Raw genomic sequence first — 27,960 nt, 5'->3', positions numbered from 1 at the left:
GGAATCATCAGAGTACATTACCAGCTGAGGTCGTCTCTGGTGTGACTGTTGTATCAGTGCTGCTGATGTTAACAGCTGAAAAAATAATGGCAGAGGAATATCAATGAATAAACAAACATACAATAAAAAGAGCTAATGTAGATATGTGAATTATTACTAAATGACATTTATTGGATGCTTTCAGTGCCATTTTCTTCTCTTTAGATGCACCATTTGAGATACACTTTGTCATGGATTGTTTTCTTGTGATTTTCAAAATGTATCATTCAGACCGGTTTGACATTCAAAAGAACCAAAGTCATCACAAATTTTTATTCAAATTATGGTTCAAACAGAAAATAGAAATATCTAAAAAAAACAAAACTATTTCAGTGACAGAGTATTTTATATACACATCTGAAGTTCATATGGCTTTAGAACGACACCAGGGTGAGTAAATAATGACTTATTTTTCATGTTTGTGTGAATTCTTCCTTTAAACACATATCCTATTTTAACTTTCATAACTTAAATGACCTTATCACATGGTCTTTAGAAGACACAGTGTGCTATATTACCAGTTGAGATGGTCTCTGGTTTGACATTGAGTTTACACACACAGTAAAAAAAAATCCTGTAAAATTTACAGGGATTTACTGTAAGAAATACAGACATTTTATGTGTATTTAAACAAAAAATCCTGTTGTTTTTACAAAAATAATTTGGCAGCTGTGGTTGCCAGCAAAGTACTGCTAGCTAAGTTTAAAAACGAGTATTTACACTGATAGTACTGTGAAGTTACGTTCCTGTCAGTCCACTCAAAATGAATACCTCTTAATATAAAACCACAAACACCTAATGTGTAATAGTGAATTAATTAAAAACATGACTTTAACTAAAATCTTTGCAGTTTGCAGTGAACATTAGCACACATGTTTGTGCTAAAATACTTATCAAAGAGATTGTCACTGCATACACAGTCACTGCTTATAAATAAAGCAACAGGCAGCAAAACATCAGTGTTTCTTTGCTCATCTCTGACTGAAGCACAGGCTCTACTCTCCAGCACAATGGTGACCCACAAAACTCATTAATTAAACTAAAAGATCTCTCCTATATCATCTTGTGCAAAACACATAAAACACTTCAGTTCCATATTTACTCTCCTTATCAGTTATTGACTTTGCATAACTTTTTTCTATGAACTTTTACTAATATTTCAGTAAAATTAACTTCTTTTGTTTACACTGTAAAAAATGTTTGTAATTTTAACAGTAAAAAACTGTAAAAGAGCAACGGAAAAGACATGTTAATTGCTTAACAGTATTTATCCTTACTGAATACAGTGAAAAACTGTAATAGCTCTTACGGGACATTTCACGTTTTCCATTCAAACCGTAGAAAAATGCATTCTGGGTGATATTTGTCCTTTTAGAGAAAGTAGCTATACTGTGAATTAACAGCGCTCAAAGTCGGCACTCAAAGGCTGTGTTCCAAATCATATCCTACACCCTCATTCACTATTCCCTACATTAGTTCACTAATATAGTCCACTTGACTGAGTGAATAATTACATAATTACAGTTAATTCAGTTAATTTTCACCTGCTGAACACCTGCTGTTAACAAGCAGAATCACTGAAGGAAAGAGGAACATGAAGAACGGAAAAAATATGAAATCAACTGAATATTAAATTAAATCTCAGAGGAGGATTAAACAACTCCACAAACAGCATTACCAGCTTCACTTATTACTAACCAGACTGACTTTATTTCTGTCAGATGTCTACAGAAGTTCTTATTAAAAAGTGACAGAGGTTTAGATGTCATTTTATTTTCATTTGATGTCACCACGACGGTGATCAGTCTTTGCTTTAGTTGGGCTCTTGACCCTTCACTTTTGAACATTCGTTTTTCTTTGGCTGTTATAGCTGTGTTATTCAGTACTATTGCAAAAAGCTAGGAAAAAACTTGAACTCATGGCATTTTGCTAATAGTCACAAGCATCACCTAGATGCTCAGTTTTCTGATCTCTTTTATCAAGAATGTTTTTTTGAACAAAAAGAGTATTTCTTTTCAAGAATATGAGTATTTTTTTTATTGTGGTATCACCGTGATTTTACTGATAAAGCCTATCTGAGTTTTGACACCAGAAAATATGAAGGATTTTACAAAGTTTATGCACAGGACATTTTGATCTTCTATAACGACCAGACATCAAGAATTGGCATATGAATCTCAACAATGGTGACAATCAAAAGTTTGATGCTGCAAGGCATGTTGGGTACTAGTGATGGGATTTATGGCTCTTTGAGGGGATCCGGATCTTGGCGATCCGTTCCTTACAAAGAGCCGTTCAAAAGAACGGCTCTTTTGGCTCTTTTTAATTATTTAATCAGTTTTAAGAAGCCAGCTTGAGGGCATCTCAGTTTATCCTGGAAATAATCACTGGGAGGAATGATGAGGTGAGATTTGTAGTCAAATAATTTAAACTCAGATATCACACACCAATATCTGAGTTTGAATTTTTCTGAAATATAGATTATTACCTCATTTGTCATGTGTGGACTATATACCATAGGGTTGCACAACATCCCTCTGTTTAGAAAGTGACATCACTATTTTGGATTCACCTTTAGTACAAAGTGTGTGTATGTGTAAAGCTATGTTGACTTATGTTATTCATACAATACCTACTCACAAATAAACATAAAAAACAAAGCCGGCTGCAATGAATTTCTGTGCAAAACAGCTTTTACTACAAACAGTAACACTTCCACACAAGAACATTGTTATCACACAAGAACATTTTGATTAAAAAATCTCTTTTGGCTCTTTTTAAATATTTAGTCAGTTTTAAGAAGCCAGCTTGACGGCAGCGCGCACAAGTCATTGGCTCCGCTCCTACCCAATGACAAAGGCACGTAGGTTTTTTTTTCCATTGGAGTACTCACGTAAAGGATGGGCGCGCATGCACAACTACTATCATCATGCTGTTAGGCAGTAGTACCCCTGCGCTGGGTGCGCCCCTTCCCCTATAACTGAGGAGCTAATTTGTGTGCATCTGTGTGAAACACGCATAGGAAAAAAAGAACGACAGAAAGAACGGCTCCCCTCCAGCCGTGACTCGGCTCCCATCGTTCATGTTTATGAGCCGTTCAAAAGAATCGGTTCGTTCACGAACGTCACAACTCTATTGGGTACCAGCATAGTACGAAAAAATTGTCCCAGACTCCCAGCATGCATTGCAGCATAATAAATTATGCAGTTGAATTGTCTGGTTATTTTCTCATTGTCTTATTTGCTTTTATTTTTGCTGTTGGTTTTGTGTTGACTTTTAGTAGCGTGTTTTATGATGTTCCAATTTGATGTTATCTTTTTTGTTGATTGTCACCATTATTGAGATTCATTGGCTGATTCTTGATGTCTGTGTGTGTCTGCTTGAAGTTGTAGTAACATTTTTTTTAGTGAATGATGAGTTTAAAAAATTGCACAGCACTGTTAGATCTTTTGCAGCAATTTCACAGTGTAATATTAAATTAAGCTGTATTAAAAACACATTTTGATGAATTAGACACTTAATGAAATCGGTGAGCCAAATATTAAGTGATGACATAATGTCCAAAACATAACCAGCAACACCTCATCTCATTTCACATTTATTGGCTTTGTTTTTGCCACAACTAATGTGTCTTATAAACACACAGTTACAGCAGCCACAGAAAAAACTAATTTAAAGTCAAGGGTCAAGAGCACAACTAAAGCAAACACTGATCTCCATAATGGTAATGTAAAATGAAACAAAACAACATCTACACCTCTGTTAAATCTCAATAGGAATTTCTGTAGACGTATGAAAAAATAAATAAAGCCAATCTGGTTAGTAATAAGTGAAGGTAGTAATGCTATTTTTTTAGATTCGTTTAATCCTCCTCTGCTGAGATCTTCAGAGATGTAATGTCTTCTGTGGCTGAAGTCAGTTGTAGTTCTTATGTTTCGCTTTTTTATCTTTTTGTGTTTCTCTTTCCTTTAGTGATTCTGCTTGTTAACATCAGGTGTTCATCACTAATGATCAATCATCACTTAATTAATCACTGAATTATATAATTAACTTCAACACTGCTTCAGTGTTACTCCAACTCTCTGTAGTGTGGACACACAAGTGTTCAAGACTGAAGATTTTGCAGTAGGGTTTAAATGGTTAAATGTGTCAAAAAAAAAACAGAGTGAAGTGTAATTTAACGGTAATCAAGTGTAAATTAATTTACATCATAAAACTGAAGAAAAACAGCATTTTACCGGCAACCAAGCTGCCAGTAGATTACCGTAAAATCAAGGAAAAACAGTAATATTCTGTAAAACTCAACAGTCAGATTTACTAAACAAAAGAAGTTAATTTTACTGAAATATTAGTAAAAGTTCATAGAAAAAAGTTATGCAAAGTCAATAACTGATAAGGAGAGTAAATATGAAACTGAAGTGTTTTATGTGTTTTGCACAAGATGATATAGGAGAGATCTTTTAGTTTAATGAATGAGTGTTGTTGGTCACCATTGTGCTGGAGAGTAGAGCCTGTGCTTCAGTCAGAGATGAGCAGTGTTGCTGCCTGTTGCTTTATTTAAAAGCAGTGACTGTGTATGCAGTGACAATCTCCTTGTTAAGTACTTAAGCACAAACATGTGTGCTAATGTTCACTGCAAACTGCAAAGATTTTAGTTAAAGTCATGTTTTTAATTAATACTATTACACATTACGTGTTTGTGGTTTTATATTAAGAGATATTCATTATGAGTGGACTGACAGGAAAGTAAGTTCACAGTACTATCAGTGTAAATACTCGTTTTTAAACTTAGCTAGCAGTACTTTGCTGGTAACCACAGCTGCCAAATTATTTTTGTAAAAACAACAGGATTTTTTGTTTAAATGCACATAAAATGTCTGTATTTCTTACAGTAAATCCCTGTGAATTTTACAGGATTTGTTTTTTTACAGTGACTGTAATTTTTACAAAATTATTCTGGTAACCCAGCTGCCAATTTTTTTTTGTAAAAACGACAGAATTTTTTTTACAGTGTAGTAAATCTGACTGTTGAGTTTAACAGGACATTACTGTTTTTCCTTAATTTTAAAGTAATCTACTGGCAGCTTGGTTGCCAGTAAAATGCTGTTTTCTATAATAATAATAATAATAATAATACATTTATTTTGTATAGCGCCTTTAAAATTTGCTTTCTCAAAGCGCTTTACAGACAAACATAACAACAGAAAAGAAAAGCAACACACTTTAAACACAAAAATAAGCAGGTAAAATAAATAAGCAGGTAAAATAAGTAATCAGATAAAAGCAATCCTAAAATAAAATGTTTTAAGAAGAGATTTAAAAGTCACTAATGTATTTGCTTCCCTAATGTCAGCCGGGAGAGAATTCCAGAGCTTGGGAGCAGCGAAGGAAAATGCTCTATCACCCCTAGAACGAAGCCGCGTCTTGGGAACAACCAACAGACCACTCTGAGAGGAACGCAGATTACGACATGGTGTATAAGGCAATAAAAGATCAGTCAAGTATTGAGGAGCCAGATTATGCAAAGCCTTATATGCCAGCATAAGGATTTTAAAATCAATACGGTACCTGACAGGGAGCCAGTGCAAAGACTCCAAGACAGGGGTAATATGATCCCTAGCCCTGACCCCAGTCAATACTCTGGCAGCCGAATTTTGCAGATATTGCAGTTTGTCGATTGATGATTTAGATACACCAACTAGGAGACCATTACAATAGTCAGCACGTGAAAAGATAAAAGAGTTTATCAACCTCTCAGCAACTGTAAAGGACAGCATAGGACGTAAACGTGCTATATTTCTGAGGTGATAAAAGGATGTCTTAACCGTATTCTGCACAAAAGGCTCAAAAGACAGTGTTGCATCAAATATGACACCAAGGTTTTTTAGTTTGCTTTGAAACTCCAGGGCAACACCATCAACTGACAGAGTGAGAGACCCAGCCTTTCGCAGTTGATGAGGAGAGCCAAGGAGCATAATTTCGGTTTTAGAGCCATTTAAAGACAGGAAACTATTAGACATCCAACTCTTGATCTCAGTAATACAATTGGAAAGATGCGCAGCATCCACTTGCTGACCCGGTCTTGAATGGATATAAATCTGCGTATCATCAGCATAAAAGTGATAGTTAAGGTCAAGAGATCTTAATAGTTGACCAAGTGGATAGATATACATACTAAAAAGTAAGGGACCCAATACTGACCCCTGTGGGACACCAGTATGAACAGCACCAACTTTGGACTATAGCCACCCATAAAAACAAATTGACTGCGGTCAGTAAAATATGACTTGAACCAGCCAAGAACTGTCTCTGACAAACCAAATACTTTTTCAAGACGATAAAGTAACAGTGCATGGTCAATTGTATCAAATGCTTAACTAAGATCCAAGAGAATGAGAAGGGACAGGGAGCCAGAGTCGGAGGCTATAAGTAAGTCATTAGTGACTTTAACTAATGCAGTCTCAGTGCTGTGTAATTTCCGAAACCCAGATTGATGAGGCTCAAATAGATTATTTTCAATTAAGTGTATGTTTAATTGAGACGCAACCACACCCTCCAGGATTTTAGCCAGGAATGAAAGATTTGAAATCGGACGATAATTTGTAAGAATTTTCAGATCAGAATTTTGCTTTTTTAAGATGGGAGTGACAGCACCAGTTTTAAGTGCTGCTGGTACCACCCCAGATGACAAAGAGTCATTGATTATAGCAAGAACTGAGGGACACAGAGGACCAATGCAAGATTTAAACAGGCTACAAGGCAGGGGATCAAGTATGCAAGTGGAAGTTTTCATACGAGAAACCTGCTTGCAGAGCATCTCAGATTGTAAAGTAGTAAATTTGGAAAAAGGAGTGCCAGAGAAACTTAGTGTATCAGCTGTACGATCAGCAGACCCAAAAGAAGTGCAGATATTTTTGCGAACATTGTTCATTTTTTCACTGAAAAATTAGAGAAACTCGTTGCACATCCAATCAGATGAAGTCAGAGAACTGACACCATCTGCATTAAGAAGACTAATAATTGTATGAAAGAGCTGTCTAGGATTGTTTTGATTATTTTCAATAATATTTGAAAAATGTGCAGATCGAGCAGTTTCAATAGCTACTCTATATTGTGTCAAGCAATTTTTCCATGCTTGGTGAAACACAATTAAACCAGAGCAACGCCATTTACGCTCCAATTTCTGACATGCAGCCTTCTGTAATCGCAAATCATCATTATACCAGGGGGCTGACTGAACAAATGAGACGTTACGTGTTTTTATGGGTGCGAAGATGTCCAAGTTGGCTGTAAGAGCATTGTTAAAAACTACGATTTTATCCTCAAGAGGTGCAGAGGACAAAACATCTAATGAACTGATAATCGAATTTACAAAAGTAGTGTGATCAATTGATTGCCATTCGCGGAATGAAATGGTTCGTGTGGTCTCTCTACTAGAATGGAGTATCTTAATATTAAAGAAGATAGCTAGATGGTCAGAGAGTCCAACATCCGTAACAGAGAAATTAGAGAGAAAAGAATCATTTGCAATAACTAAATCCAATGTATGACCTTTACAATGAGTAGGGACGTTTACAAACTGAGAAAGATTAAAACAGTCCAGGAGTGATAGGAAATCCTTGGCCAAGGTACAGGCTTTCTGATCTACATGTATATTAAAGTCGCCCAGAATCTAAATTCTCTTAAATTTGACACACAATATAGACAGTAGATCAGCAAATTCAGACAAAAAATCCTTATTCGATTTAGGAGGTCTGTAGATAGTAACCACAGCAGCATGGGGAGCAGCATGAGAAGCAGATTAGGGCTGCACGATTAATCGCACGATGTTGTTATGCGCATCTACTCAGTAAAGCCGGTTCCTTGATTAGTAGTAAATCACCTTCACCTGCTTTCAGATGGACGATATGATGCAGATATGAGTGTTAAATTAACACTCAAGAGTGTTAAAGTTAATGAGATAATTAAGTGATACATTTAGTGATCATTGAGCATTATTGAAGACACCTGATGATAACAAGCAGAATCACTGAAGGAGAAAATCTAAAATTGTAAGCCACCGTTATGGCGATAAGTGTTTGCTTAAGATGGGGTCTTGATCCTTCTACTTTAAGTTTATAGTTTGTTTGTCGGCTGTTATTGATTTATTACAGTCAAAAGAACAAACACAATTGTGATCTGATAGCGTTGGTTATGTTATGACATAATCATTCTGTGATATGAAAAATTAAACTCATTCAGATGATCTGGTTTAACTTGATAGCAACAGCTTAGTAGTTATACAGCATATGATAATTGTATTTTTCTTATAAACCAAAACATTTAATAATCATTGTCCTGATCCTGTCACTTTCAGATGCATTGATATAGAAACACAGACATCAAAAATCAGCCTGTGAATCTCAACAATGGTGACAATAATAAAGCATGTTGCAGTGGCTGCCACCAATCACAACTCATTAATGGCTCCCATCATGCATTGCGGTATGAATAAATTATGATCTGAATTGTCTATGTAATTTACATTTCCTAATTGAATATTCTGCTCGTCACCATTGTTGAGATGCATTGACTGAATTTTGATATCTGTGTGTGCCTAAAAGACATTTTTTTTTTTTTTTTACAACTTTTAAGAACTCCTTTATATTACATCTAAAATTTCTGGATATTTATGCAGAATCTCAGATATGCTGTAATCAACAACATAAATCAAAATCATAAAGTTCAAATAATGACTATCATAATATAACCAACATCATCAAATTACTTATTTCTTTGTTCATCTGGCAGTTATAACTCAGATACATCAGCCTAACAAATATTCAAGTTAATATTGTAAGGGTCAAGAGCCCAACTAAAGCAACCACTCATCTCCATAATGGTGATCTGAAATTCCGGTTTTCTCCTTCAGTGATTCTGCTTTAGGTGTCTTCAATAATGCTCAATCATCACTCAATTAATCACTTAAATATTTCATTAACTTTAACACTCTTGAGTGTGGACTCATATACACTCCCAGGTGTGTTAATTTAACACTGAGTTTTTGCTTAGTACAATGAGCCGTAGTTAACTGACAAGCTGAGCCACATCGCATTAAATATCGTTGGCGATATGTCCTCGATTTTAACGCGATTTGGCTCAGCTTGTCAGTGAACTACGGCTCTTTGTAGTAAATGCCGCTCCATCTGAAAGCAGGTGAAGGCGATTTACTACTAATCAAGGAGCCGGCTTTGCTGATGCGCATAACAATATCGTGCGATATATCGCCCAGCCCTACCTCAAAGTATTTAATTACAAATTACATTTGATTTGTTTTTGTTAAGAATACAAATTACATGTATTTGAAATATACATTTAATTACTTTTTGAGTATTTTGTAATTAAAATACTGCCCACCTCTGGTAAATGGTCACAAACCTGCCTGTTCCTGACTCTATTGTAAGTTAAATTGATCAGAGCATTTAGACTTTCACCTTTTGTCTTTATGCACTGCCTGGTCATTAAGCTCTATGATAATGTGAAGGTATGGGTGAGGCTGATCCAGAATGACACCGGTCACAGTCTGGGTCAATACACTCAAAAAAATGATGTGTTGGCTTTACTTAACTTTTTTATGTAAACAGGTTCCACTGGTTCCACATAACTGGGTTTCGTTAAACAAACATAATTTGTTCATGTAACTTCAACATCATGGAAGTCATTTTAAGCGATCCAATTAAACTCTGAGCTGAGTGTTAAATGAACAATGAAGCAGTGTTAAAGTTAATGAGATAATTAAGTGAATAAATGAGTGATGATTGAGCATTATTGAAGACACCTGATGTCAACAAACAGAGTTTCACTGAAGGGGTGGTGATGGCGCAGTGGATAAGACACATGCCTTTGGTGTGAGAGACCCGGGTTAGAATCCACTGTGAGACACCAATGTGTCCCTGAGCAAGACACTTAACCCCTAGTTGCTCCAGAGGCGTGCGACCTCTGAAATATAGCAATTGTAAGTCGCTTTGGATAAAAGCGTCAGCTAAATGAATAAATGTAAATGTAATGGAGAAAAACAGAATTTCATGTCACCGTTATGGTGATCATTGTTTGTTTTAGTTGGACTCTTGACCCCCACATTATTAACTCTAGATTATGTTTGGCTGCTGTACTTGAGTTATAAAAGCCAGATGATCAATTAGAAAAGGTGATCTGATGATGTTGGTTGTGTTTTAACATAATAAATCTATCACAATCATTTGACCTGAATTATTGAACTCATATAGAACCAAAATTCTGAGTTAAGTTTACCTTATGGGTTATAGCAGCACTGCCATTGTCGAGCAGAACATTTTTAGCCTTTCAATGGAATCCAAATGATCAAATCAATAAAAAAGAAACTTTAAAATAATTAGTTTATGTAGGCACACACAGACATCAAGTATCAGCCTGCATGTGAATCTCAACAATGGTGACAATTATAAAGCATGTTGCAGTGTATTCTGGGTGCCACCAATCAAAACGCATTAATGGCTCCCATCATGCATTGCTGCATGAATAAATAATGAGCTTATGTTCAGAACTGATCTGTTTGTCACCATTGGTGAGATTCATACGCTAAATATTGATGTCTGTGTGTGCCTGCAAACAAATGTCTTTTTGATGAAGCTTTTTTTTTTTGGTCATTTGGATTTCTTTGAAAAGGCTACAAAAATGATATGCTCTTCAACATCAGTGCTGCAAAAATTCATAAATTTAACATAACTCAGAAATTGGCTTCTATATGAGTTCAGTGATTCAGGTCAAATGATTGTGATATAATGATTGTGTTAAAACACAACCAACATCTAAAGATCACATTTTCTATTTGATTATCTTACTGTTATAACTGAGATACAGTAGCCAGACAAAACATAAAGTTAATAAGGTGGGGGTCAAGAGCCCAACTAAAACAAACACTCATCTCCATAATGGTGACCTGAAATTCCGGTTTTCTCCTTCAGTGATTCTGCTTGTTAACATCAGGTGTCTTCAATAATGCTCAATCATAACTCAATTATTCACTTAATTATCTCATTAACTTAAACACTGCTTCAGTGTTCATTTAACACTCAGCTCAGAGTTTAATTGGATCGCTTAAAATGATGTTGAAGTTACATGAACAAATTATGTTTGTTTAACGACATGTGGAACCAGTGGAACCTGTTTAGATAAAAAAGTTAAGTAAAGCCAACACATCATTTTTTTGAGCGTAGAGGGTTTTTTAAACATATTTTCTCCCCTCCATGTCAGTGGGAAAAAATGAACTATACATTCATACTGTTTTCTCTGAGCGACTGTATCCTTATGCAGTGCTGCAAACCATAGTGGAGACTACAATTTAAAACTTAAATTTATGCAATAGCATACATGTAGTTTTTAATTGTTTATTTTTAAGACACTATTTTAAATAGTTGCTTAGTCTGTACATTTGTGCAGAAAGTTGCATAACCTGACATTTTGGGGGTTTAAGATAACCAAACATAAAATAATATATAGGCACTATTTAAATGTACTAAAAAATAAATTCAATCTAAATAGGGTTTAAAGTTATATGTCATGAATTTATCAAATTATGTTAAAAGGAAATAATGCACTTGGACACAATTATATATATATGTAACATATATATGTGTATTGGGCATATTCCCCAAAAGAAAAAAGCTGCGCTTGGCCTGGGCAATCTGGTTGTCCTTTGGAAAAGAAACAAATTCATTGACCAGGCTGGCCAGTGCGATTGACACATTTCTCACCACATCACACACAGCTGATTTCACCACTCCCATATAGTCACCAACAACTTGATAGAAAGTCCCACATGCATAAAATCGGAAAGCAAGGAGGATCTGGTCTTCCACAGACAGACCGTGACTCCTTTGGGTTCTGTGTTGAAGTTTTGGCCTGAGAAGGTTCACAAGGTACTCTATATCAGCCTTCCCAAAGCAAAACCAGACATACAGCTCCTCAGTGGTGTATTGCTCCAGTGGCTTGGTACGTTCAACATACACCCTTTGACGATATCCTCTCCTGGCAAAGTGGTGGTGGCGGTGGACAACACCTGCCATTTCACTGTCTCTCTGTGAATCCTCTGAGAAAGGCTGAATTATATGGCTGTGTAGTTGGTCTTTTCAAACACACCTATTACAACTGATTAGTTTTGGCTTGTGTTCAATTGAGGGCAATTGGACCCAAGGCCTATAATTGATGAACAATGTTCACTATAGTAAAGCAACGGAACCATGGACTCAAGAAGCTGTAACTTCACTGCTGCTGAAACCAATGCACTACTAGAGGGTGTTCGGTGCCATAATGGACCAATAGTGGGAAGTTTTAATTCTGCTAAGGATACCAACAAAAAGAAAAATGATGTTTGGATTTTAATCACAGAAAATGTGAATGCCATAGAGTCTGGCGAGAGGACCACAGACCAAATCAAATTGCGGTGGAAGAATCTTAAGGCCAGGGCAACAAAGGACCATGCTGAAGCCAAAAACCCACAAACAGGCAACAAGCTATTTAAGAGGGGAGATTACACAGATGTGGTCATCGACATCATTGGAGGTGAGAAGTCGAATGCTCCCCATGGTTTTCAAGGTGTTGTAGGGGATGGCGAGCCTTGGATTGAGGAGGAGGAGGAGAATCTGCCAGTTCCTCCTGAGGCTGATCCAGAGAGCGTATTTATATTGAATCTCAGCTCTGTTCCTGAGGAAGAAGCTGTATCCTAATTGGTTGAGCCAGTGGTAGTTGCCACAGGATCTCAGAGGAAAGGATTGAAGCGCCCTTCATCAAACAAAGATGATGATTACAAGGCACTTCTGCAAAAAGAAACTGAAAGGGCAGAAGCACAGCTTCGTCTGGCAGAGGAACAACTGACTCTGACCAAACTGCAGCAAACCAAAGCCAGACTTGAGATCCGCCTCCTAAAGGCTACGCTCAGACAAGCTGGTCTCTCCACATCAGATGAGAAAGTCTGAAATTATTGTGGAGTATTTGACATTAAGACTTTTTTTTTTAATTCAATACATCTATATTTGAAACTTGATATAAATATCCTCAATGTACAGTGTTTGTGTTGTAGGTCTCAGATGAGCGGACTGCTGGAAGAGGATGGGGTGGGGTTTTTCTTGTTTTTAGTTTTTTTTAAATGTGTGTGTTTTCATTTCAAATAAAAATAAACTTCTATTGACCCCACACTGGCTATTCTACTTGTTGCTCTTTACATATCTATAGTTCTACATCGTGATTTCCTATCCTGTTTGAGCACTGGTTATCCAGATTTGGTGATCCTGGAAAGTTCCTATCCGGATCAGATTGATCCAATCCGATGTTGCTTTGAAAAACTGGCTCAAAAGTAAGCTGGATTACGTGATCACGGATCGCAAAAAAAAGGATAACTAAATCCGGATCAATTTTATCCGGATTAAACCTTTTGAAAAAACGGGCCATACATATCAGGTTTTCACAGGTTGTCTGAATTGTCATGAATTGAGAAATCAAATTTTCCAAAATTATCTTTTGACATATAAGAGTTCATTGTACTGTAAAACATCTTGTTTTTTTTTTTTAAACTAAGCTCATAAAACGGCTCATTTTGGAATTTGTGACATTATGATGTAATAGTGCGATGAAAGACCGCCTCTGCAGAAGAAAATCAACTTCTACATCATTAGGCTTGTTTGAGATGCGCCTTGCCTCGCCTGAAATATAGTCGAGAGTAGGCGGTGAGTGGAGGGGTGAAAAAAGCGCAGGCAACCCGGACATTTCTCTCCCCTTGTAGTGGATCTGTATGGGTTGAGAATTGTTCCATTATTCCAAATAAATAGATTATGATCGACAAATAAATGTAAAGAGATTCACAAAAATATATCAAATTCACAAATAAATAGTTTAAGATCCACAAATAAATGTAAAGAGTTTCACAAAAAAGTATAAAACTGACAAATGAATAAAATTAGCTTTGCAAATAAAAATATATATTTCTAAATGTGTTTTATGCCACAAACACAACTCTGCCTGGCATTTATTTGTGAACTGCTTTCTGTGCATTTGTAAATCCCCTCACGCATTTGTGAATCGGTTCCTGTACATTTTTAAATCCCCTCACGCATCTGTGGATTTTGAAACACTTCTAGCATCGACGTGCAGACAAATACACAAATAAGTGGACTCCACCCACCGTTTACTCAAGCCAATCAGATCACGGCCACATTGAGCTTACCAATCGTAGCACGTTCTCGCTATTCTTTTCTTTAATACAGGCATGTGTTTTTTTGTGTGTGTGTTTTTTTTTGTGTGGTTTTTTTTGTGAGTGTTTTTATAAAAATTACATTGCATGACCCATAGAGACCGCACTGTCAGAGAGTTTGGGAATATTCACACATACACATAAAACAGGATATCAGAGTTTTAAAATCAAACATTTTAAAAGAACAATACATCACAGTTGTTTAAACCAATGAGCATTAAGCTGTGTCGTCAGCAAGTCGTTTCCCATCATGCTTTTGATCAGCGCAGTCGGTGGAGAGCAACTGCGCCCGACTGCAGAATCCGACATGTGCACCTTGCGCTCACGAGAGTTTTTTGACATACGTCAGCAAGGCGGACCGCACTCAGACACATTTCTAACCGGCATGCATCTCGCGCTGATCACTGGTGATCGGTTCTGTGCAGATTTTTCTCATCTCAGACAAGCCTAATGCCTCTTTAGCTCCGATTCACACATGTCACGTAGTAGTAAATACAAGAGATGTTAAAACAGGATTACTCGCTTCTGAGGAAAAACAGTCTTTGCATTGCCATCCTGGTGATCCTAAAATTAAGTAAGCGTAGATTAACTTTATTTTTAACCAAATTTAGTAATAGTTGGAAACCTTCTTCTTCTTAAGTGTAGAAAAAACTCAGAAGCGAAGACCAGGAGACTTGGGGGTATCTTTTAAGCAGGATTCTTTATTTGCTGTAGTCTGCTTTGTCTAAAATCTTACCCAAGTCTGACTCAATGGCTAAACACAGTGTTTATATCTTTAAAGAGGGAGGAGTTACATAGAGGTGAACAAAGCATGTAAATGTAGTATAGAAGTCAGCCCGTTACCGGTCCTAATCCAATCAGCATAGCAGTGTCATGTATAAATGGTAATCCAATCAGCCTGATATCACCCATAGAGTTCTCAACGGGCCTGAAAATTACAACCCGACCCGACCCGGCCCGGGGCTTTTAAAGCCCGGACCCGATGTAACCCGACACATCAACATGAATTATCTGCCCGAACCCGGCGCCGATTGTCTTTTTTTTTTTTTTTTTTCTCATACACGTATTATCAAGACCAGCAGACGGGAATTCAAATCAACCTTTAATGTTCACGTCTTTTAACAATAGCCTACAAACAATACAAACAACTGAAACAAACTTTAAATATATAGATAGGCTATATAGGCTACTAAATATGCCTCAAATAAAAATCTTCTGGACGACCCTGTTTTTTTGCTGTCATATTTCATCAGCACCCTTGCATTTTGAGCATTGCACATAACCTGTAGAATTTCCATCAGAATCCAGCACCACTCCAAACACTTTCCAGACCTCTGATTTTCCCACTCCTGTAGTAGCAATGGTGAATTCACCTGCGGCAAGTTTACTTTTCACCAACTCCATCTTCTTCTCCAGGCTAAAGGCGTGCACGCAGTGGCGTCAGGTCTGCCCCCACGATGCACGTTGCCAGCAGCAGCCAGACTTTCTTTACGGTAAACAGCAGCGATGAATAATAAATAAATAAATTTCACTGAGCGGAAAAGATTAAGCCCGAGGTCCGACCCGAGTCATTTGCTTATATTTTCGACCCGAACCCGTCGAGTTTGTCGGGCCGACCCGGCCCGTTGAGAACTCTAGTTGAGTTTAACAAAACAGCTTTTAAAATGACAAAACAGCAGTTTACTGCCAAAGTTTTAAAATGTTGGTTATTAAAATATAAGAGAATATGTTATGAGCACACTTAATAAATTATGAAATACAATTAATTATTAATAAATTGAAGAACAAATCACTCCAGCTTTCTTCATAGAGGAGGGTGGGTTTATTTTTAACACTTTTTAATTCGGTATTTCTCATGGTAGGTTCATTTTTGACATATTTTTAGTAATTTACTAAAGACTCACTCACACAAGAAGTACCTGATATTAATTGGCAGATCTTACACTTTTTATTAGCACAGGAAATGGCAAATACATTCAGTAAAGAGAGTTTTGCTGGACAGGTGAGCCTCCTCTGGCCCGCTGATTAGGTTGTAACTTGTTGCCTATATGTGTTGCTTGTTTGGCTTTGGTTTACAAGGGATGCAAATGGATCAGAGATTGAACTAAGTTGGAGCAGCAAATGCTTAATAAAAAAAATACACACTCAAAATGTAACCATGATTAAATGAAACACAAATGCCAAAGCAAGAAAAGTTATTATGATTATAGTCTGGTTTAGATATGTTTTCGGATGCAATCCCAGAAATGAAAAATGTAAATCTGAATTATCTGATGCTGCTGTAAATCACAGACAAATCCTTCTCTTGGCTTGCAGTATATCTGCAAAAATGACAAACAAATAATTAACTGAGAATGAGATCAACACAGAGCGTAATAATGCTGAAGCGGAAAATATATATTTTTTTAAAGGTGCTGTGCAAGGATTGGCTTTAATACTTCTATCTATTATATACTTAATGTGCTGTTTTCTATAAAGACATTGTGAAAAGTTGGCTACTTTGCGAATCAAACTGACTTAGCAGAATGATTCAGTTTTTCCTCACTTGGCTTCAGTAGCAGGACGGTGAAATGTAATGCTGGCGTACTGAATCTCATCCTCTTCAGGTTTCTTTGTGTCTTTATCTCTACCATCTTGAATAGAAGCATTTTCACCATCACCAGATTCAGAGGTGTTTTCTGTAGACGGCTGCAATATAATCATGTGGCATACACTTAAACTTACAGCAACCTGTAAACATTTATATCTCCACATTAATGATAATGTGTACGATAAGTGAATCATACATGTATGATAATTAACATGCAACTCTACAGAACATCATTCAATTCATGAGCCCATTCATGCTTTTATGTGAATTAATAGCTTGATATGTTATACATTTTGATTGTCTAGTAAAAAAAACCCCACAATATTCAGGGTATATCAATGTAAAGTTTTAGAGACATAAATGAGCTATTGTCCATGTTGTACAAAGTTAACACCACCTTTTAGAAAAGGACAAAAATTGTCAGCAGAAAAGTCTGTGATACATAATCAATGAAATATGAAGTGATTTAATTTCTAGAATCTCACCTTTTCTTGATCAAGGTCTTTAGGGTCATTATTTCTTCTCTTATTCCTGTTTGTTAAAAATATAAGGATACATGTATTAAAGTTAAAATAGACTGATTAAAAAAAATGGCTTGCAAAAAATATTAACATTTGTAGATAAACAAGAATGTCACATTAAAATAGTTTTTTTATTTTTTTTATTTTCACTGCTCTGGACTAAAGATATCTGAAAAATAATCATTTTGGGTATGGATTTATGATTTAGAGAATTATTCAAGTGTTTGAATATGTTTAAAAGGTATATGCTTAAATATATTTCTCACTAACCTTAGGTACACAATGATGAGAAGCAAGAGCCCAAACCCAGCTGCAATAGTGGCACAAACAGCGATGACACACATGATCCAACCCGATCTCCGATCACCTAAGAGGAAAGACAATGTAAAGAAGATCATTAATTTTCAGTAAAGATGAACATTGTAAGGAACTCAGCTTTTTGGAAATATTAATAATCAATAATATCTTGTTATTATTAATTATAAATATTTGGGTCAGTTAATTGGATTAACTTGATGTGGCTGAATTAATATTACAATCAATTAATCAGTTCGTCCAAAGAACTATTTTGATTATTAATTTATTCTAAGAAAAGGGTATCTTCCATGGTCACAGAAGAATAATTATTTCTTCGCCTGTAGAGCACTTTGAGCCAGTAGCAAAAACCGTGATCGTAAAGTGACTTGTATTGCAAACAAAACAGAACCAAATACATATTATGTACACGTTTTATTAACTAAATATAGATATTTATATGAATATAAATAAACTAAACAACATACACACATGAATACATAAATAGGTTAGTGATAGGATGAAATTGGAAACCGGAAGAGGGTCTATGAGGAGAACCATCAGAATTTCATTTTCACATTTCATTGAATTGAATACTTGCATTTGTAATGGGAACAATTCTTGAAGTTGTTGAAAATTGAAGTCGTTGATGGTTCCGGCAGCGTCAAGTGGAAGTTGGTTGAGCGTTCTCTTTCTCCAGGAACGCATGATTGGTTTGGTCAAGGCCTGGGACTCTGTTGAGGCCACGCCGAGCACCCAGGAGAAGTGAGGAAGTCAAAAGGATGGGTGATTGGAGTCGTTGTTGGTTGGAGTCTTTGTTCCAAAACTCCTGAGATTGTCCTTGGTTCTTTGTGAGAGAGTCTTCTCTCTCCTGCCTGAGCCCACCTCTGGTTGGAATCGAGGCCTGCTGGGCCCTGGGGCCCCCGTGGAGGGGGAGGGGGCTCCCCAGTCTCACCAGAACAGTGTTGCGGCTGGATGAAAAAACTAAGAGAGGGCGGTCACTGTTGCCTGCCTCTGATATACCCTGAGAAAGAACCAACCCCTAAGGTTTGAATGGACCTATGAGTAAGGTGACATGTCAGAGAGGGGAAGCGGCTCTTAGTTGATTTATGGTCTTTGTCCCCAGCATGCTTAGACTGTTCATTCAAGCTCAAATAGACATAACAAATTCACATTGCATTCTAAGAGAAGGTGATGTACATCAAAGTGTGTGTCATTAAATGAGGATTAATTTGCTAGGAAGCATGATACAGGTGAGGTTATATTGACCGTTGGGTGGTCGTTCAACCACATACACCCCAATCAAACATACCATGTTGTTATACCTAATAGTACACGAGACAGTAAATCATCACAGTTTCTGTGAGGCATGTTCCTTCATAGATCAGAGTAACACCGCAAAGTTTATTTAATTAAAGATGGCCTCTCTCTCTTAAGCATGTGGCCACATTCCTTTGAGGTCGTAAAGTCTGTTATCAGTCTTAAAGTGTTCTGTAACCGGACACCCGGCTGACAAAGTAACTTCATTTGTGAGGTTAGTTTTGGGGGAGAGTTTCATAGACCTTTATATTCATTAAATATAGTGAATATGAATAATTAGTGTGTGTCTTATTGGTCCAGACCCTACAACATGTAATGATAAATTAAGAACTCTTAATAGCTTTTAAACATGATGAGCAACAGGAGTGTCTTGAATACCTTTAACAGTGAAAAGTGAAACAGACGCTGATCTCTGAGATCCATATTTATTCTGAGCCTCACAGTAGAAGCGTCCACTGAAACTGGAGTTAAAGCTGGAGATGCTGAAACTCTGTCCAGATCCAACAGCTGAGGTTTCATCCTCCTTAAACCAGCTGAAGTTCAGAGCAGGAGGGTTTGAGTCACTGCTGCAGTTCAGAGTCACTGAATCTCCCTCCACTATTACACCAGACACACTGACCCACACTGAGACGTTTCTTGGTGTGTCTGAAAGAGACAAAAAAAATATTGTTTAACTTACTATAACCAGATGATTTACTGACTCACATTTATTAACTCACACATGACATTCAGCATCACAGCATCAGAGTCTTTCTCTCCATGTTTATTTCTGGATCTGCACGTGTATTCTCCCCTGTGATCAGAGCTGATCTGTAAGATGCTGAAGATTTTTCCAGATCCTACAAATGTTTCTCCTTTAAACCAGCTGAAGTTCAGAGCAGGAGGGTTTGAGTCACTGCTGCAGTTCAGAGTCACTGAATCTCCCTCCACTATTTCAGACGGACTGACGGACACTGAGACGCTCTTTGGGGGATCTGAAAAGACAAAAAGTGTCAAATGACATGCAGTAATTGAGCAAATAATCATCCAGAACTGATCTAAAATCAAGGCAGACTTACACATGACATTCACGTTCACAGCAGCAGAGGCCTGAGATCCATGTTTATTTCTAGCAGTGCAATAATAATTTCCATTGGCCTGAGGTTTAATATTAGTGATGCTGTAGGTGTCGCCAGATTGCAGAATCGTTCCTTCTTTAAACCAGCTGAAGTTCAGAGCAGGAGGGTTTGAGTCACTGCTGCAGGTCAGAGTCACTGAATCTCCCTCCACTATTTCAGACGGACTGACGGACACTGAGACGTTCTTTGGAGGATCTAAAGGGGGGAAAACATGGTCTCTTTATTCATGTAATTTTGTGGAGATGACTACTGCTTGATATATAAGGAATGGATATTTTGTGATAAGTACTCCATCCATGATATTAGTAATCAGTTGTCTGATATAAAGGAACTCACACTCGACAATGATGTTGACAGCAGGAGAAGGCAGATGTTCATGTCCTCTGACGGCACAGCTGTATCTGCCAGAATCACTGCGGTCTGACTGAAACTGAAGGATGTCTCTGGTGAAGTTTAAAGTCTGTCCATTTTTGTGCCAGACGAATCTGTCTGTCAGTTTGCAGGGGCTTCTACATGTCAGATTGAGTGTTTCTTTCTCCAGCACGAGCGGTGGAGCCTGAACCTGAAGGCCTGGAGGAAACACATCTTTCTTACCATGTCCTGAAACTAACAACTTTGTGTTGAATAAATAATGGAAATGAAGGACAGAAGTGGATTACCAGAAACATGAAGTTGAATTCCTGGTTTACCGGTCCATTTGTCTTTATCAGTTATGAATCTGAAACAATACTCTTTCTCATCGTTTTCAGTCACGTTGTGGAGTCCGAGGACGGCAGTTCTGTTTAGTCTGTTTTCAATGTATTCAACCCTGTCTTTATACTCTGGATAATGTTTTAAATTTATGATATCCCTTGGTATCTTGATCCAAAATGTATCTGTGAGTTTATGCAGCTGAGGGTATGTATATGTTTATGACATGTTTACTGAGGATCCTTTGAGAGCACATATTGATTTAGTTTCATAAATCACATTCCAGTCTACTCCAAAAACTCCTGCAACACAAAATACAGAAGATCAGTAAACTCCTGAAACACACACACACAAAAGTGTCAAAACTTGTGTTTTTGCACAAGTTAAATAATATCAATCAGTTTTAGTGAAATGAGTGAGAAGTGTTTTAAAATGTCCTGCAGATGACTATGAAAGGTGTTGCAGAAAAGCAGAGATGATCATTACAACACAGAAAGGTAAACACTGAAAAGGGCCACATCAACATGAAGGCCAAAATATGGACTCAACTAAAACTCCACTATGATCAAAGGCAAAATAATAATCGTTTAATTTATAAACCTCAACTGTTCTACTAACTCCCACCAATACACTAACTTTAGCCACACCCTTTCTCTTAAGCCCCGCCTTCTACAGGCATGTAAGCCAATCTGATATCAGCAAGTATTATAACACAGTGATTGACAGGCTGAGAGCATTTCTGATTGGCTGAAAACGTCAAGCTCCCTTAGTGAGCTACTTGAATAAGGGTGATGTGTGCTATCACAAAAAATATATAATAATAAAGTGTTGTAATCAGGGACTCACCAGAATTCATGAACAAAAAGATGAGAAGAAGAGCAAGAGCCATTCTGACCTTCACCACCACACCAAACTTCACAGACGATAACTTAAGAGTTATAAGGTACAGTATAACAATCACTATGTTGGTATAGTTATGCAGATTATTATAATAATAGCAGGAAACTCAACTCATTTATTTGTTGAAATGAATCTATTGACCAACAAACAGAGGCTTGTGTGTTTGTCAATTAAAGACTTTTATTATATCAGAGATCCGATGGTCACTTCATGAATAACAGTGATCATATTTAATCCTGTACTGACTCTGTTGTGTTTGGCAATAAAGCTTCTATAAACGTTTGTTATTGTCTACAAAGGACAAATCTTTAATCATCACTAACACTTCTGCTGAATGAAAGTCTTTTAACTTCTTACAAAGTTACAACATTAATTGTCTACATATTTACAGACTTTAAATTGAATTTTGAACTTTTTATTAACATGTAAAAACTCTCATACCTTGTCATAGTAGCTTTCATCAGTAGTACACAAAGAGCAAATGTTGAGTTTGGAGACTGAACATGTTAGATGAGTTACACTGAATAACTTTGAATATGGTTATAATAACTTCCAGTTTCTATGCAAATGTGTTTTCCATGAAACTTCCATAGATAAACACTTCTCCATATTCACAAAATGACCTTCTGCCTTTACTGTAAATGTCACTTCAACAACATTTTATTAATATGGCACTTTTCACATCACACATTGTTTCAAAGAAGCTTTACATGCATGTCTTTAGACATCTAACATCCAAACAGGAGATCTGAGCTGTTTTATATGAGTCTTAAGATACAAACATTATTCTGAATAACCATTAAGCTCATATTCTACGGCCTCTTCCTGTCAGTCTGAAAGAAAGAAAGAAAGAAAGAAAGAAAGTGTAAATTTAAACATTAAATGGAGGGTATTAAATGTGAGTAGGGTTTAGTCTTTTATGAACGAGGAACACTTACCTTTACATTCTCATAAACATGTTCACTCAACTCAACATCACAAGCTTCACGTCTGTCATGACGAGGGCTGGAACGGTTCATCTTTGCCATTAAAATAGAGAGATAATAACTAATAACTACTCTCTAAATACAACGCATGGCACGACATTTGGAGTTATCATCAACTAATGTTGAACCAAATCCTTTTTTCTCACCTGAGACTACATTGTATTGTTTCTCTTGTTCATCCAACTGTGTCTCCTTAAAAACAATGAACAAGTTACATAAAATTTGATAGAATTAATTCGTTCTTGTATAAGTGTTGTTTAGTTGGTGTTTTGATGCCATACCAGCATCCTTGGCTATTACCATGGTGAGTAACAAGTTGTGAAAACACTATAAAAGTGCTATTTAAACCCTATATGAGGTTAGAAAATAAACAAAGGCATTTATATGCCACAAAAGCCTGATTTGGTGGGGGCGGGTTTGACTCAAGTCTGTATATTTTATCTGCATTTTGTATTTCTGCAGGTGTCGGACTTGTGGAGCATCATTGTTGCTTTTATGAAGTTGGTTTTCCTTCGGATGTTGAAAAATCAATAAATAGGTTATAAATGCAGTTAATTATTTGAACCACACACACACACACACACACACACACACACCGACACACACAAAAACACACCATACCAAATCAGCAACAGCATGACGATGATCACTGCAGCTCCACAAATCACTCCAATGGATATATATAATATCGCCAGACGTCCTACAACTGAGACAAAATATGAAACAAACATTAATCAAAAAAGATTAGTCTTGTTAATTTTAGAAAGAGTAATGCACTATGAGCTGCACTACCTTTAACAGTGAGTGAAACAGACGGTGATTTCTGAGATCCATATTTATTCTGAGCCTCACAGTAGAAGCGTCCACTGAAACTGGAGTTAAAGCTGGAGATGCTGAAACTCTGTCCAGATCCAACAGCTGAGGTTTCATTCTCCTTAAACCAGCTGAAGTTCAGAGCAGGAGGGTTTGAGTCACTGCTGCAGTTCAGAGTCACTGAATCTCCCTCCACTATTACACCAGACACACTGACCCACACTGACGTATTTTTGGGGGAATCTAGAGATAGAACAAAGCTTTTTATTCATATATCATTTTTGTTTGTTGGACAAAAACTGATTAATTTGTATACTGCACTGGTTCACTTTCCCTAAATTTAACTTGAATAGAAAAAGAATGTGAAAATGTTTTTATTAATCTGGTATTGGAACAACTAATGATTGCATTTCAGCCACAAAAAAACACAGTTTTTGTAAGACTGCAAACTGTAAATGTAAGAATGGTGGTTGAAGCGAGGAGGCAGGATCCACTTGCAGCACACACTTTATTAAACAAACTCCAAACTTGATAAAGACTCAGGCTAGGAACAGGACTCAGGGAAAGCACGACCAACATCAACAGTAATAAACATAAACAGGGCTTAAATACAAGAGCAAACGAGCTGAACAAGATAACAAGGGGCGTGGTTAATCGGGGACACCTGGAGAGACTAATAGAGATAATGGGGAACTACTAAACAAGAAACGAGGAGCGGGAAACAGAAACCAGGACTAAACCAAAAACACAAAGAACGGGGAAACACGGACAGAATTCATAGCAGTAAGAACTGTAAGGGAGGGCTACTCTCTGAGAAAAAGTAAATTACCATTTGAACCCACTCTCGTGCACCATTCGAGACGCAAGTCTCACCGCAGAATTATTCTAATCTGTATCTCTTCCCCTCAACCTCCCCCGCAGAGATCACCCAAACCCACAAATGAATCAGGGACGTGCAGTCAGGGTAGGCAGGGTAGGCAGTGCCTCACCAAAGGAAATGTTGACATTACATTTATTAATTCCAAGAGCTTTATTAATTCACCACATTATTAATTGCATTTATTTTATTCCAAATATTAATTTTTGTAACACAATTTTTCAGGAATACACATATAATATACTCCTTTTGCCATTGTTTGCTCCTAAAATCATTGTTTCATGCAGAAAATTCAAGGCTATGGCCATTGAGGCAGAGGTTAGCAGTGCCTCTTTGGTCCATAGAACGTAGTTTACGTAGATTTGCGCATGCGCAGTCAGTTCTCGTGCTGTCTTGAATTATCAACATTGAGGCAGAGACCGAGCGTGCTTCATATCACGTGATCCACTCGCTCTCACTCACTCCACGCTTCAAGCTACTTAGCATCTAGCGGCGCCTAGCGTTGGAAGCGTCCTATGAAGAAAAAGAGCTGTGGTCGCTGACGGGAAAGTCCATGGGTCTATCCCTCTGGACAAAGATGTCAATTACTTTGTTGTAAAAGTCCTCTTTGTTGGGTGTATTTCTCAATTTCACGAGTCTCTCCTTTTCAATGGAAATAAGAGCCAGGAGGAAAGTCTGTTCTGCTCCATTAACGTCAGAGGCGCCCGCGCCATTGGATGTGCAGTTGCCGCAGCACAGCCTATGAGCGAGCCATATGCTCACTGTGCTAACGTTAGCTGTGCAGCTGCAAATGCGTTTTATAGGCTTCAGTAAATCGAGGAAAAGGAGTTTCGTCTACAATAAAAGTAAGCACCCCTTTAAAACGTAAATTATTCATTTATTTATTATTTTTAAAACCCTTATATTGGCTTGTGTTTGTTGTCTGATGGTGGGCTAACAGTTATAGGCCTGCTGTGCGCTGACACCAAAATGTTCTCTCTTCCATACCCTGGTGCGCCGTCACCTCTGCCATATTTGTACTGTAGGTCTATCTGTGCGATTATGGTGCATTTCGTAAGGGTTAAATGCTGTTTTGTCCCAGCAGGCACGGGATATAGACTACGACGTCGGTCAGATGTTGGATTTTGGTTGAAAATGAAAGTCGGGTTGACGTCTAAATCCAATGTTTGTTTGACGTCAAGCTCCAACGTTGTGCAGTCGTTGAATTTTGGTTGGAATAAACCAAACAAAAAGGTGAAATGCATGGCCGTACACTTATTACCAGCTTCACTTAAAACTAACCAGATTTACTTTATTTCATTTCAATTTTAATTAAATCATATTTTGTATTTTAAAGTCACCATGATGGTGGTTAGCGTTTGCTTTAGTTGTGCTCTTGATCCTTGCCTCTCTAATATAATTTTTTCTCTTGCTGCTATAATTGTGTGTTTATAAAGCACACTTGTAGCTAAAAAAGCCATGAAACAATGAGGTCAGGTGATGTTGATTGTTTATTGATGATATCATCATGTAATTTCCTGAATCCATGATCTTGTTTAATGTTTTGATTATTTGACTAATACTTCTGGTTATAATGTGGTTTTCATATAGAAGTCATTTGATTCTACAGTATATCTAGTGGTGTCATCACATAATATACTTGTTTTTTTTAAATACTATTTAGTGCACAAAAACCTTTCATCTATGGCATTACTTATACACACACAGACATCAATAAACAGCATATGAATCTCAACAATGGTGACAATCAAACAAAATATCCTGATAATCAGATCAACTCATGAGCTACAAAAAATCCAGCTGCATAATTTATTAATGCCACAATGCATGCTGGGAGATATGGGTGAGTTTTGATTGGTGGTACCCAGCATACACTGCAGCATAAAGCATTTCATTGATTGTCACCATTGTTGAGAGTCATACGCTGATTCTTGATGTCTAAGTAATAATGTAGAAGAAAAAGTTTAATGCAGTAAATGTTTTAAAAATCCTTTATATTATTTGATAAACAACATTGCTCTCTTGCTGTAAAATGAAATGGCTTCTGTTATAAAGCAACATTAAAAACACAAGTCCAATATAATCAAAACATTAGACTCTGAATAAGATCAGGGACTCAAGCACTTACATGATGATGACTTCATCATCAATAAACTGCCAATATCATCTGGCCTCATTTTCTCTAATTTTTTTTGCCACAAAAAATGTGCTTTATAAACACACAATTATAGCAGCCAGAGAAAATTTTATAATAAGGAGGCAAGGGTCAAGAGTCCGACTAAAGCAAACGCTAATCACCATCATGGTGACTTTAAAATACCACTATTGATTTCATTAAACCGGAAGTGAAATAAAGTCAGTCTGGTTAGTAATAAGTGAAGCTGGTAATGCTGTTTGAGTTGTTTACTCCTCCTCTGCTGAGATCTTCACAGATTTAATGTGCTGCCATGCATGTCACATTTTTTTGCGGTGCTTATTCCAGCCAAAATTCAACATCTGTCTGACGTTGGAGCTTGACGCCAAACAAACGTTGGGTTTAGATGTCAACCTGACTTTCATTTTCAACCAAAATATGACGTCTGGCTGACGTTGGATTAGTTGGAGTCCAACGTCTTCCTGACGTCACATTGACGTACTGTGCCTGCTCTCTTTTTTTAATCCTGGTGCGCCGTCGCCAGACGCTCATTGCGTGTCGGTGTGTGCGCCTTGCGCAGTTTGTAGGAGCGAATTTAAGCTGTTTTTGTACTGTAAAGCTGTACTGCTGACACAATGTTTTCTGACTGTAGCCTATTCAAATCCTGGTGCGCCGTCACCAGAGTGACAAGACCAATAGTGTGTATGTGGCTGTCTGTGCGCGTTTGCGCATTTTGAAGGAATGACTAGGCTGCTTGTCGGTTCGCTGACAACGCGCCGCCTCCCTCTCTTACTGTGTCCCGCACAAAACATTTGTTTGTTGTATAAGTCATAAGATAGATGTGTCCATTCATTTGATTATTAGATTTGATTGTGCATTAGCCTCACATATGACTGACTTTGCTGTATGCAGGCAGCGATGTGATGATGCCTGATATGAACTTGGGTTGCTACATTAACTGAATGAATATATGAACATATATGCCACATTGACAGGTCACAGCCTACCCATGACAAGATTTCACCGCATGTTACTGAAATGAATATATATGGTTTTAATGTGAACAATTATCATACATGTTTGGTATCATTTGAAATGTCTCAGTGTGACTGGTACAAACGTCTCATTCCTAAGGAAGTAAAACAAAAGGTAATAAAGTTCTTAAGAGTTTAAAAATATCTTGCACACAGAAGGGTGTGACTTTCAGACAAATGGTCAGAAGGTGTTAACTTAATGTAGATTTCCACTGTTAGCAAATGGTTCCATGTAAATCAACTTATACCTGCAGGTACATTTCCACTGTGAACTCATGTTTACATTTGACAAAGCAGCAAAAGAATCGAATGTCGGGTTAAAATTGAATTCCAGACAGAGCATTTGATGTTTTGTATTGATTATCTTTGAACTGATTATGA

At 37.1% G+C, this 27,960-nt stretch overlaps 2 protein-coding genes across 2 annotated transcripts; both read right to left on the bottom strand.

The window, feature by feature from the left end:
• Positions 1 to 16,227: 16,227 nt before the first annotated feature.
• On the bottom strand, positions 16,228 to 25,423 carry LOC143710497 (B-cell receptor CD22-like). Its single transcript, XM_077201441.1, has 6 exons — positions 25,399 to 25,423; positions 23,514 to 23,777; positions 17,684 to 17,780; positions 17,378 to 17,423; positions 16,848 to 16,990; positions 16,228 to 16,623 (listed from the first exon to the last, which is right to left on the bottom strand). The coding sequence occupies exons 1-6, from the start codon at positions 25,421 to 25,423 to the stop codon at positions 16,569 to 16,571; spliced, it is 630 nt and encodes a 209-aa protein (XP_077057556.1). The 3' UTR covers positions 16,228 to 16,568.
• Positions 19,371 to 21,051, bottom strand: LOC143710529 (B-cell receptor CD22-like; the record flags this gene model as incomplete). The annotated part of the gene is made up of 5 exons (XM_077201469.1): positions 19,371 to 19,672; positions 19,747 to 20,001; positions 20,086 to 20,340; positions 20,482 to 20,715; positions 20,805 to 21,051. Coding segments are annotated over 5 exons (1,293 nt in total), but the record flags the coding sequence as incomplete, so codon positions are not given.
• Positions 25,424 to 27,960: the final 2,537 nt, after the last annotated feature.

The sequence above is a fragment of the Siphateles boraxobius genome, unplaced genomic scaffold (genome assembly GCF_051911475.1).
Source record: "Siphateles boraxobius isolate OS27281-9 unplaced genomic scaffold, OSU_SipBor_1 47, whole genome shotgun sequence".
NCBI classification, from domain to species: Eukaryota; Metazoa; Chordata; class Actinopteri; order Cypriniformes; family Leuciscidae; genus Siphateles; species Siphateles boraxobius.
Note: the sequence above shows the minus strand (reverse complement) of the source record. Positions and strands in the feature narration are given on the sequence as shown.